At 42.2% G+C, this 13,446-nt stretch overlaps 1 protein-coding gene across 1 annotated transcript in view; it reads left to right on the top strand.

Annotated features, from left to right (window-relative positions):
- RASGRP4 (RAS guanyl releasing protein 4) overlaps nt 1-13,446 on the top strand; it is a 96,399-nt gene that overhangs the window by 22,467 nt on the left and 60,486 nt on the right. Inside the window, exons 3-6 of the mRNA XM_082262918.1 lie at nt 521-632; nt 738-785; nt 6,235-6,369; nt 6,519-6,666. Coding sequence (XP_082119044.1) covers nt 521-632; nt 738-785; nt 6,235-6,369; nt 6,519-6,666 — 443 coding nt within the window. The remainder of the gene's footprint in view (nt 1-520; nt 633-737; nt 786-6,234; nt 6,370-6,518; nt 6,667-13,446) is intronic.

Below are 13,446 nucleotides of genomic sequence, written 5' to 3'. Positions count from 1 at the left end.
CTTTTCGGCCGAAAAAATGCTGGTGTGCAGGCTATATAATTTTTGTCGTCCGTCAACACACGTCTGATTTTCGTCTCAATAGTACAGATTTCAACGGGGAAAAATCTTATGAGCAAGACTAGGCATGCTCAGAGATGAAAGAGCACATAGAAAGCAATCCAACACATGACATCACTTCTAAAATAGAATTCTGTCGTACGGGAAAATTCGTGTGCAGTCTAGAGCACATTCCAACCAACAGACACCACTCTGGACAAAGATGGACGACCGGTCGGCGGAAATTCGTTGCGTGTGTACGAGGCTTTAGTCTCTCAACTCTCAGAACTTTGTTTATCAAAATAGGAACTGATTGTGTTACCCAGGAGAAATCAGTCAGATTGAAAGGTTGAGAATATGGTACCTAAACAGACAGTTTGATCTTTAAGACCAATTGGGGTTATCAGGCATTTAAATGAATGTTAGATGTTCAATGCATTTACCAGATCTTACTTGTTTTCTTTTGCCTCTGGTGACTGAGAAGATGCGGATGGAAAGCTCTGGAGAAATGAGGACACTGTTAACATGGTCCTCGTCATGCACAGCTGGGTGGTGCCATCAGCAGAGTTTGCAAAAAAACTTCTTCAACTATATCCTTATCAACACTGACATAAATCCCTCATCAGGGACTTTGATATAGATTATGTTCTGCTTACTTCTTTATAATTGTAATAAGTTCCTTGACAACAACTTACCTACAGGGAAGCAGAGCAAACCCAAAGGAAGAACCAGATATGTCATTTGCTAAGGTAAGCATTCATCTCTTCATGTATGGTTTGCGTCATAATAAATAAAATAAGTACTTTAATTACAGTACTTGAGTACCAGCTTGTAAATAGTCCTTCATTACCAGGCCATTTGTACATTTTTAGTGCTGTGAAAGTTTGACTTGACTATACAATACTGTACCCAAATATATTTAACATACTTTTTTTAGTGCTTGCTGTAATTTTGGTGGTATTTAATAACTGGGGTTTTTTTTTATCATGTAATATATAAAGGGAAAAAGAAAACCAAATTATTTTAAAATACCCCCAAAATGACCCCATTTTGGAAAGTGTGAGATGCTTTTTCACTATTTTTTTTTTTTAATGGATGGTATTGAGGTTGTTAAAGGAACAAAAGTACTTCAAAGTGACAGAGGAGAGTATAAGTGGGTCAGCTCTGTCTCTTAGCCCTGCATTGGCAAAATGATTCTCATTTTGAACTTCAAGGAAACAGCTAAATACACTCATGAAATATACATACTGTGTATATATACATATACAGTATCTTACAAAAGTGAGTACACCCCTTACATTTTTGAAAATATTTTATTATATCTTTTCATGTGACAACACTGAAGAAATTACACTTTGCTGAAATGTAAAGTAGTGAGTGTACAGCTTGTATGACAGTGTAAATTTGCTGTAAACAATCACTCTGAATAAAAGTCCATAAATGGAGTCATACACAAAGCAATAGCAGCGCTGATATTAAGTATCAATCAAAGCATGCAGGGAATTGCTACAGTGCACTAGTCCTTTCTCATTAAATGTCCATCTTTATATCAGTCTTTTTCACCAATTTGGGGTCACCAGTGAATTTTTATGGGGTCACCCGACATTCAATCCTCCACCGTTGTGATACAGGTACAAGATGGCAACTCACCAGACAAACTGGCCTTCCTATTCTCATAGAGAAGGCAAACAAGCTTGAACTCTGTGGTCTTTACTCGATAGGCTGCAGCTGTTAGAAACACACCTCTCTCCACAGAAAACTGCGTTCCCTTTGCTCACGAGTCACTCACCAACCGGTTAAGGAAAACATAAAAGAAAGGACCGCACTAGTGTGATATTGTAAAACATCACTCCATACTTTATTAACCAATCCCCCAATAAATGCACTCACAAACGCAATCAAATAGTAAGCCTTCTAATAAATCATATAGGGAAGTCACAGGGATGCATCGGTAGGCGATGGCACTGGAGGCTAGGAACATCAGCGTGGAGAGGGTGAGCCGGCCAACATCGCCTACCGATGCATCCCTGTGACTTCCCTATATGATTTATTAGAAGGCTTACTATTTGATTGCGTTTGTGAGTGCATTTATTGGGGGATTGGTTAATAAAGTATGGAGTGATGTTTTACAATATCACACTAGTGCGGTCCTTTCTTTTATGTTTTCCTTAACCGGTTGGTGAGTGACTCGTGAGCAAAGGGAACGCAGTTTTCTGTGGAGAGAGGTGTGTTTCTAACAGCTGCAGCCTATCGAGTAAAGACCACAGAGTTCAAGCTTGTTTGCCTTCTCTATGAGAATAGGAAGGCCAGTTTGTCTGGTGAGTTGCCATCTTGTACCTGTATCACAACGGTGGAGGATTGAATGTCGGGTGACCCCATAAAAATTCACTGGTGACCCCAAATTGGTGAAAAAGACTGATATAAAGATGGACATTTAATGAGAAAGGACTAGTGCACTGTAGCAATTCCCTGCATGCTTTGATTGATACTTAATATCAGCGCTGCTATTGCTTTGTGTATGACTCCATTTATGGACTTTTATTCAGAGTGATTGTTTACATTTTTATCTTTGAAGTAGCTGCAATATTTCTCTGAACGAGATATATTTATTTATTTATTTATTTATTTGTGCGCAGAGGATATAGTATATTAGCACCGTCTGGTTTTATTTATATTATATATTGATTGACAGTGTAAATTTGCTGTCCCCTCAAAATAACTCAACACACATCCATTAACCTTCTTAGTGGTATTCCTGAGCGTGGCTCGGGGTTACATTTCAGAGCCAAAAGTGGTAATCCCGAGCCACACTCGGGGTACCGCCAGAAGCATCACTGGATCCTGTAAAAGAGGTTACTTACCTTGTCACCGGGATCCAGCAATGTATCTCAGCGGTATGCGGCGGCGGATCTTCCTCCCGATCCTCTCCGTGCCCCGGCTTCCATCTCCTGCGACGTGACGTGACCAGTATGAGAGATTTTACATTGTAGCAAAGTGTAATTTTTTCAGTGTTGTCACATGAAAAGATATAATAAAATATTTACAAAAATTTGAGGGGTGTACTTACTTTTGTGACATACTGTATATACACTGCTGTGCAAAAGTTTTAGGCAGGAGTGAAAAATGCTGTCAATTAAAAGTGCTTTCAGAAATAGAAGAGTTAGTTTATTTTTATCAATTAACAAAATGAAAATTAAATGAACATTAGAGAGGTTGAAATCAAATCAGTATTTGGTGTGACCACTGTTTGCCTTCAAAACAGCATCAATTCTTCTACATACACTTGTACATAGCTTTTGAAGAAACTTGTCAGCTAGGTTGTTCCAAACATCTTGGAGAACTAACCACAGATCTTCTGTGGATATAGACTGATGTTGAGAACAGGGCTCTGTGGGGGCCAAACCATTACTTCCAGGACTCCTTGTTGTTCTTTACACTGAAAATAGTTCTTAATGACATTGGCTGTATGTTCAGGGTAATTGTCCTGTTGCAGAAAACATTTGGGGCCAATCACAAGCCTTCCTGAGGGTATGGCATGATGGATAAATATCTGCCTGTATTTCTCAGCATTGAGAACATCATTGACCCTGACCAAATCTCCAACTCAATTTGCAGAAATGCAGCCCCAATCTTGCAAGGAACTTTCACCATGCTTCCTTGTTGCCTGCAGACACACATAATAGTACCACTCTCCAGCCCTTTGGCAAACAAACTGTTTCATGCAACAGCCAAATATTTCAAGTTCTGACTCATCAGTCCAGAGCTCTTGCTGTCATTTTTCTGCCCAAGTTCCTATTTTTTTAATGCATAAATGAGTCGCTTAGCCTTGTTTCCTTTCCAAGTCAGGAGTATAGCTTTTTGGCCGCAATTCTTCCATTAAGACCACTTCTGTTCAGACTTCTCCGGACAGTAGATGGGTGTACCTGGGTCCCACTGGTTTCCGCCAGTTCTGTGCTGATGATATTGCTGGACATCTCCCAGTGTCAAAGGGAATTAAGCATGATGTGCCTTTCATGTGCTGCATTGTTTCCTTGGATGACAACTGCATCTGCGGTCCTCAACATTGCCTGTTTCTTTCTGCTTCTTTAAAAGAGCTTGAACAGCACATCTTAAAGCTCTGTCTGCTTTAAAATCTTTGCCTGGGAGGGGAGATGCTGATGCAGTATAACTACCTTGTGTCTTGTTGCTGTGCTCGGTCTTGCCATGGTGTATGACCTGTGATATGAAACTGTCTTCTACAACCTCACCTTAGTAGCAGAGTTTGGCTGTTCCTCACCCGGTTTTAAGCCTCCTACACAGCTGTTGTACATATGAAATGAATGATGATCATTAGCATCTTCTTGGTATAATTAGTTAATCATACACAGTGGCATCAGCCGGGGGACTGACCCAGTCTATAGTCCCGAGTGGGCCCCCATTAAAGTCTTGCATCTTCTATTACTTAATGACAATTATTAGCCTCGAGTCTCAAGGCCTAGGGTTGGCTGGAAACTCAGGGATTGGGACCCTGGGGCCACTTTGCAGGGCTGATCCTGGGCGGGTGAACACCGGGCTGCCTCTGAAGGGAAGGGGGGGGGGCAAGCACCACCGGTTTACACAGAGCAGTGATCTCCAGCTTACCCGGCGCTGCCAAGTGTCATATGAAGTCCCTCCTCCTGGACATGCTCCTATGATGGACGTCACATATAACGTCAATCATAGGAGCCAGTCCAGGAGGCAGGACTTAGTGTGACAATGGCCACGCAGTGCTGGGTAATCAGGAGTTCCCCGCTCGGTGTAAACTGGTGGCTCTCCTCTCTCCATGTACTGGCAAGGCTGCACTGATGGGCACTGGCAAGGCTGCATTGCTGGGCATGGGTGAGACTGAGTTTATGGGCACTGTCTAATCAGGCTGCATTGATGGGCACAGGTAAGGCTGAGCTGATGGGCACTGGCTAGGCTGCGTTGATGGACACTGGCAAGGCTGAGCTGATGGGCACTGTCTGATCAGGCTGCATTGATGGGCACAGGTAAGGCTGAGCTGATGGGCACTAATCAGGCTGCATTGATCATTTGATGGGCACTGGTAAGGCTGCATTGATGAGCATTGGCAAGGCTGCACTGATGGGCACTGGCAAGGCTCAGCTGATGAGCACTGATGAGGCTCAGCTAATGGGCACTGGGCATTGTGTATGGTGGGGCATTGAGCAGGGGTGAGGGGGGGGGGGGTCATTGGATGGAGCTTGGGCTGGACTTACTTTAAAATGTTGGCGGGATTATCAAATTTACCTTCGGGCTGAAGCCCCTGGTCTTTTTCCCTCTTAGCTACACCCCTGATCATACACCTGACTCTAATCCTACTAAATCCCTGACTTTGTGCAAGTCGACAAAGTGTGCAAGTGTAAGAACTGATGCTGGTTTGAAGCAAAAGGGTAGTCACACCAAATATTGATTTCGATTTTTCTTCTGTTTGCTCACATTGCATTTTGTATATTGATAAAAATAAACAATTAACATATATATTTTTGAGAGCATTCTTCACACATACCTGAAACTTTTGCACAGTAGTGTATATATACTGTATATTTTATATATATATATATATATATATATATATATATATATATATATATATATATATACACTGCCTGCAAAAGGTTTCTGATTATCCATTTGTGCTATTTATACATCACAGGCGGAGAGCACAACCAGACATGTGACACCACTTTCTGGCATGGATGCTCCTAAAAGTTGCAATTCTTTCATTTATTTATTATGGGTACTTATATAGTGTTGTCAATTTATGCAGCGTGTATATATATATATATATATGTATATATATATATATATATATTTTACATCAGTACCCGCCCTCAAGGAGCTTACAATCTAAGGTCCCCTATCTCACATTCATACATACACATACAAGAGTCGATTTACATGGGAGACAATTTAACCTACTAGCATGTATTTGGAGTGTGGGAGGAGAAAACATGCTAACTCCATGCGGGTAGTGCCTCATGGAAATGTAGTTTATAGTTTATGTGCTGACATAGAAATTTCTGTCCTATCTGATTAATATTTGAACCAAAAACAGTTGACCTTGAAAGTTGATAGCAACATTAATAGTAGTTAACAGAAGATTGTGGCCTTGTCTAAACACTTCTACAAACGCCATTGTGTGTGTTAATGTTACGCTCACCTGTTGCTCACCTGCAGGTTCTGGGTAAATCATTATCCAGAGATGTTCCAGCTTGACCTTGAATTAGAAGAGCTGATGTGTGATTTTTGGGAGGTGGTTAAAGACCGCAGATGGCCAAATGACCACCGACAAAGTCTTGATACATCATTCACGTAAGAACTTTATGTAATCCAGTCTAATCTATATTTCCCCAGCAGTTGAGAAAACGTTACTTCTCTTTTCTTTTTCCTTACCATTTCTTGATTTGCTTTCTTTTACTGTATATTCTTCACTTTAACTTTTTTATCATTTTTAATGCCAGATTTGACCCAGAAAGCCCAAGGTCTTTTCCAGAGTCACCAAGCTTCAACAAGAAGAGGAAAGTCTCCCTTCTATTTGATCATCTGGAACCATCAGAACTGGCAGAGCATCTCAGCTACCTGGAGTTCAAATGCTTCTGCAGGATTACGGTAAAAAGAGACTAGACAATAAAACAAAATTTCATAATAAAAGCAAGAGTTCTAAAAAATTCACAATCCAAAATTGTAAGTTTATTATCTAAAACATGAAAATAAAGCACATTTACTGGATGATTGATGGGAAGTGCGGGCTAATAACCACATACCTATTTTAAAATGGTGGAGACTGGAGTATGGGCTTGATGTTCATTTGTTAAAATTGTTAATACTGAGATGATTGTCTAGGTCAGGGGTCTCCAAACTTTCCAAACAAAGAGCCAGTTTACTGTCCTTCAGACTTTAGGGGGGGCCAGATGGTTGCCAGCGGGGGGTAGAAAATGTCCTAGGCCCAGCATCAGTGAGAGTAAACAATGCCTCAGGTATAGCGTTCAGTTGCATAGTGCCTGGGGTCATTAGGAGGAGGAATAGTGCACCGTCATTGGTATTTACTGGGAAGAATAGATCCCCATCATTGGTTTCTGTTGGAGGCATAGTGCCCCATCATTATTATCAGTGGGAGGAATAGTGCCCCATCATTGGTGTCAGTTGGAGCAATAGTGCCCCATCATTGTTTTCAGTGGAAGGAATAGTGTCCCATCATTGTTATAAGAGGGAGGAATAGTGTTCAATCATTGTTATAAGAGGGAGGAATAGTGCCCCATCATTGGTATCAGTGGGAGAAAAGTTCCTCATCACTGCTATCAGCGGGAGGAATAATGCACCATCGTTGGTGCCAATTTGGGGAAATATGCCCCACTGTTGGGTGTCAGTGTTAGTAATAGTCCGTAAAATCAGTGGGAGGAATAGTGCCTCAAAGGCTGGATAAGTTTGGAGGCCGCTGGTCTAGGTAAAACATAAAAATCTAATTAATTAACTCACCTTCAGAGTATAGAGACTTCTGATTCTTCTTTAGACAGCACCTAATAACTTCTCTCACTGAGTAAAGAGCATTCTTTCCACAAACCACTGTGCCAAGGTACCATAAATCGTAGATATAGTAATTGTTATTAGGATTTTACAGACACCTTAGTCTGGGTTCACACATGTCCAGCTGTGGTTTGCAGTCCGGAGTCCGGTGCATTTCTGTTCACCAGTTCAGGTGTGATTCAGGTACAAATTTTTGCCTGAATTTGTACCTGAACCACACCCAAAAATGCACTGGACCCTTTTCAAAACCACACCACAGCCGCCCGGAACACAGGTGTGAGCCGTCTTCGTTGAGAGATGGTCACATTCACATGTTATGCAAATTGGATACAGTTAAAAAAACATCCAATTCACATATACAGTATCTCACAAAAGTGAGTACACCCCTCACATTTTTGTAAATATTTTATTATATCTTTTCATGTAACAACACTGAAGAAATGACACTTTGCTACAATGTAAAGTAGTGAGTGTACAGCTTGTATAACAGTGTAAATTTGCTGTCCCCTCAAAACAACTCAACACACAGCCATTAATGTCTAAACTGATGGCAACAAAAGTGAGTACACCCCTAAATAAAAATGTCAAAATTGGGCCCAATTAGCCATTCTCCCTCTCCGGTGTCATGTAACTCATTAGTGTTACAAGGTCTCAGGCGTGAATGGGGAGCAGGTGTGTTAAATTTGGTGTTATCGCTCTCACTCTCTCATACTGGTCACTGGAAGTTCAACATGGCACCTCATGGCAAGGAACTCTCTGAGGATCTGAAAAAAGAATTGTTGCTCTACATAAAGATGGCCTAGGCTATAAGAATATTGCCAAGACCCTGAAACTGAGCAGCAGCACGGGGGCCAAGACCATACAGCAGTTTAACAGGACAGGTTCCACTCAGAACAGGCCTCGCCATGGTCGACCAAAGAAGTTGATTGCACATGCTCAGAGTCAAATTCAGAGGTTGTCTTTGGGAAATAGAGGTATGAGTGCTGCCAGCATTGCTGCAGAGGTTGAAAGGGTGGGGGGTCAGCCTATCAGTGCTCAGACCATATGCCACACACTGCATCAAATTAGTCTGCATGGCTGTCATCCCAGAAGGAAGACTCTTCTAAAGATGATGCACAAGAAAGCCCGCAAACAGTTTGCTGAAGACAAGCAGACTAAGGACAAGGATTACTGGAACCATGCCCTGTGCTCTGATGAGACCAAGATAAACTTATTTGGTTCAGATGGTGTCAAGTGTGTGTGTGGTGGCAACCGGGTGAGGAGTACAAAGACAAGTGTGTCTTGCCTACAGTCAAGCATGGTGGTGGGAGTGTCATGGTCTGGGGCTGCATGAGTGCTTCCGGCACTGGGGAGCTACAGTTCATTGAGGGAACCATGAATGCCAACATGTACTGTGACATACTGAAGCAGAGTATGATCCCCTCCCTTCGGAGACTGGGCCGCAGCCCGCAGGGCAGTATTCCAACATGATAACGACCCCAAACACACCTCCAAGACGATCACTGCCTTGCTAAAGAAGCTGAGGGTAAAGGTGATGGACTGGCCAAACATGTCTCCAGACCTAAACCCTATTGAGCATCTGTGGGGCATCCTCAAATGGAAGGTGCAAGCTCTAACATCCACCAGCTCCGTAATGTCGTCATGGAGGAGTGGAAGAGGACTCCAGTGGCAACCTGTGAAGCTCTGGTGAACTCCATGCCCAAGAGGGTTAAGGCAGTGCAGGAAAATAATGGTGGCCACACAAAATATTGACACTTTGGGCCCAATTTGGACATTTTCCCTTAGGGGTGTACTCACTTTTGTTGCCAACTTTTAAGACATTAATGGCTATGTGTTGAGTTATTTTGAGGGGACAGCACTGTTATACAAGCTGTACACACACTACTTTACATTGTAGCAAAATGTAATTTCTTCAGTGTTGTTACTTGAAAAGATATAATAAAATATTTACAAAATGTACTCACTTTTGTGAGATACTGTATGGGAACCCAGCCCAAAAGGAATTTCAAGGCTTCCTCCATGTTTACAAGGTTGAAAAGGATGAAGCTAAAGTATACTTCTGTGGATGGATGAGGGGGTTAAGGCAAACCAGTTCTTTTCCCTGAATGGTCAAAACATATATTTGATGTAAAAAAGTATTACAAATAAGACAGCCCACAATAGTATATATCCAAGGGCACCCATATATTTCAGGGGGTGATTGGAGCTTAGGCCAGGATCTAAACATGTTAAAGTAGTATCAAACCCGAAAGCAAATATTTATTATATTGCAGATTACCAATTTCTAGATGTGATGGCTTCATCAGTTTTCTTTTTTGGGCTTGCCTTTAAGTCATTAAAGTGTATTTAAAACTGCTAGCTTATTTAATACTCCCCTCCCCCCAGACTGACAATGCTGCTGTCCAAATGTGCGCCCTGTGCTCATTCATCCAGAGTATAGACACTTCAATACAGGGAGTGTAGTACTGGCCAGATCACCAGGTGAAAACAGTGGGGAAAAATGAAGAAGACTAATGCAGCCACCACATCTAATGATTGGTAAGCTGCAATATATTACATCTCTCTTACGTCCTCCGACACCTCTAAGTCATCACTATTGGGGTATTGACTTCCGCTCCGCAGGAGTAGCTAGGCAAACACAGCTATAAAGGAAGGATGAGGAATAGCAAGCATATGTTGCTCATGCTCTAGAGTCTAAGGAACAACTGAGATCAAAATAGGTCTTCTTTCCTGATGTTGAAGAGTTGTCAGCTACCAGCCTCTGTGGGGTACTCACAAGAGCTGTCTGGGTCTCCATTTCCATTTTACTATACAGTGGGGAAAATCATTTTTTTAACCCCTGCTGATTTTGTAAGTTTGGCCACATGCAAAAAAAAAAAAGGATGGGTTTATCATTTTAAACGATAGAGACCGAATATCAACCAAAAGTCCAGAAAAAAACACAAAAACAAATGCTGTATGGATGGTGTTCTTAGGGTAATAGCATTTTTCTTCCTTCAAACGCAGCGAGTCGTCTGCCACCAAGGCAACAAAGAAGTGGCTCAAGGAGAAGCACATTAAGGTCATAGAGTAGCCCAATCAGTCTCCAGACCTTAATCTTATAAATAATTTATGGAGGGAGCGGAAACTTCGAGTTGCCAAGAGACAGCCTAGAAACCTTAAAGCGGAGTTCCGGCCACAAAATCGACATAGTCGATTTTTGGGCCATCCGCTTGCTTCTAGTCACCTGAAAAAGAAATGGATAATTACGATTTTTTTACTTACCTTGTTATTGCAGAAAAATATACTCACCTTTCTTCCACTTCCTCCCTCTGGGGCCGCAGCCAGCGCCATCACTTCCTCTTTGCATTGATTCCTGGGAGCTGAACGTCATCGCTCCCAGGAATCAATGCGCCTGCACCGGCTCCGCTCGTCACTTCTGGTGCAGGAGCCTCATTCCCTGCTAAACAGCTTCTGGGGATGATGCGCGTGCACCGGAAATGACGAGCAGGGCCGTTGCAGGTGCATTCTGGGAGAAGAGGACACGGAAGAGGACGCAGAAGAGGACGCACTGGCTTCAGCTGCCCACATCCGAGATGGCAGCGCTGGAGAAGAAATTTTCAAGGTAAGTATTTCTTCTAAAAGGTAAGTGCGAACCCGGGACAGATCAGAGGCTATCCATTGTGGAATGTACTAGCCCTGACTGTCCCGGGGGTATTTTCATTGAAAAATTGTTTTGTAGCGGGAACTCCGCTTTAAGGATTTAGAGAAGATCTGTAAAGAAGAGTGGACCAATATTCCTCCTGAGAAGTGTGCACACCTGGTAACCAACTACAGGCGGTTCCCGGATTACAAACAAGATAGGGACTGTAGGTTTGTTCTTAAGTCGACTTTGTTTGTAAGTCGGAACAGGTATATTTTTTAAGTGTAGCCCCAGTTAAAAGAATAATTTTTACTTTTTTTTGGATAGCATAGGGAAGGGTTGACTTGATTTGCTGTCTCTACCCCTGTTCAGAAGATTTCACCTCACTTTCTGTCCCTATGACAATTGGATTTTGAATTTTTTGGATTGTTGTGGAAACAAGGATTAGTGATAAAGCTCAGTGGAGACACCTTTTTCCCATGAGAACTCTTCCAGGAGTGAATTTCCCTTCCTAGGTCTAGATTTCTCTTCACTTCCTGTTGTCTCCCTCCGTGTTTGAAAGTAGAAGTCGTTTGTAAATCGGATGTTTGTAACCCGGAGACCGCCTGTACAAGAAACATCTTACCTCTGTGCTTGCCAACAAGGGTTTCTCCACCAAGTACTAAATCATGTTTTGCTTGAGGATCAAATACTTATTTTGCTCTCTAAATTGCAACTTAATTTATAGCATTTGTTTTATGTGTTTTTTTTTTTTCTGGATATTTGGCTGATATTCTGTCTCTATCCTTTAAAATACATCCATTATAATAATTTTAGACCCTTCATTTCTTTGTCAGTGGGCAAACTTACAAAATTTGCAGGGGATCAAATAATTATTTTAACCACTGTATATAAATGATGGAAGACGTTGTGCAGCTTTTGTCTTTGAACACAGTGGAAGCTTGATTTTGTGGTTGGGAGGATAAAGAGACTTGTGGTTCTTCTTTAGACAACACCTAATGGATTGTTCCCTCAGTGAGTTATACCTACATTGGTCATAAAGAGGAATGAAAGGGCAATTTAAGAGTACCGCCATGACAAATGAATCCCTTTTTTGTCTATAAAGTGATATGAGCATACTCTATCATCATACCAGTGCCCAACTTGCGGACCAGGACCCCAGACGGGCCCCCTGCAGACAGGCACAGGGGCAGATCAGGAAACGATTGAGGAAACTGCGTTCGGAACGGAAAATATGTGTTTTCTCATTGCCATGTAATAGCAGAATATCATGTAATGTGACTTCATGTAGCATACCTGTAGTCTCTGACCATTCCCAGTTGTATGTCTGCCATCTCTAGCAGCTTTTTGATGCATTACATTTACTAAACATTATGTGAGGCCCTTTGGTGATGTCAGGGACAACACTTGAGACCCCCTGTATCGAGAAAGTTGACCTCCTACTGCCCCAACAGCATACAGTTTCACTGAATAAAATGTATCCAGGTGTAATTTTCGACTGCCATTGCAAGCTCAGCTGTCATCATCTACTTCTACTTCATCCTCTACTACAACTGAAAAAAGAAGGTGTCTGCTCCCCTACTGCTTTCCCCCGATTCTAGGACAATATCCCCCCGGACATTATCCCCCCGGACAATATCCCCCCTGGACAACATCCTCCCTGGACAATATCCCCCCGGACAATATCCCCCCGGACAATATCCCCCGGACATTATCCCCCGGACAATATCCCCGCTGACAATATCCCCCCGGACAATATCCCCCTAGGCAATATCCCCCCTCTAACCCTAACCCTATGTCCAGGGGGATGTTTTCCGGGGCGATATAGTCCCGGGGGGATATTATCCGGGGGGATGTTGTCCAGGGGGGATAATGTCCCGGGGGATATTGCCCGGGGGATAATGTCCGGGGGGATATTGTCCAGGGGGATATTGTCCTGATATGCTTTCCCCCATATACAGTGCAGCCTATTTGAAAGATAGTCATTTTGGGGTTGCAACATGTGTTGTATCTGGCTGCAGCCTCATTAGTTGTTCAATGAGTAAAGACAGTGCTCATCAGATTTGTAAATTATGTTGATAATGATCGCTTATTTAAAAAAAATGTATTAAAGAAATACATGCCAGATGATATTAGACTGATGCCTATAGTAACAGAAAATATGCACGCGTATTGCATAGAGCCATACAATTATCTTAAGATAGAAAAGTAGACATTCTAATAGGATGTTCTCCCTGATCCAG

This window comes from Pelophylax lessonae (genome assembly GCF_965119305.1).
Source record: "Pelophylax lessonae genome assembly, chromosome: 7".
NCBI lineage: Eukaryota > Metazoa > Chordata > Amphibia > Anura > Ranidae > Pelophylax > Pelophylax lessonae.
This window is presented reverse-complemented; position numbering and strand designations above follow the sequence as displayed.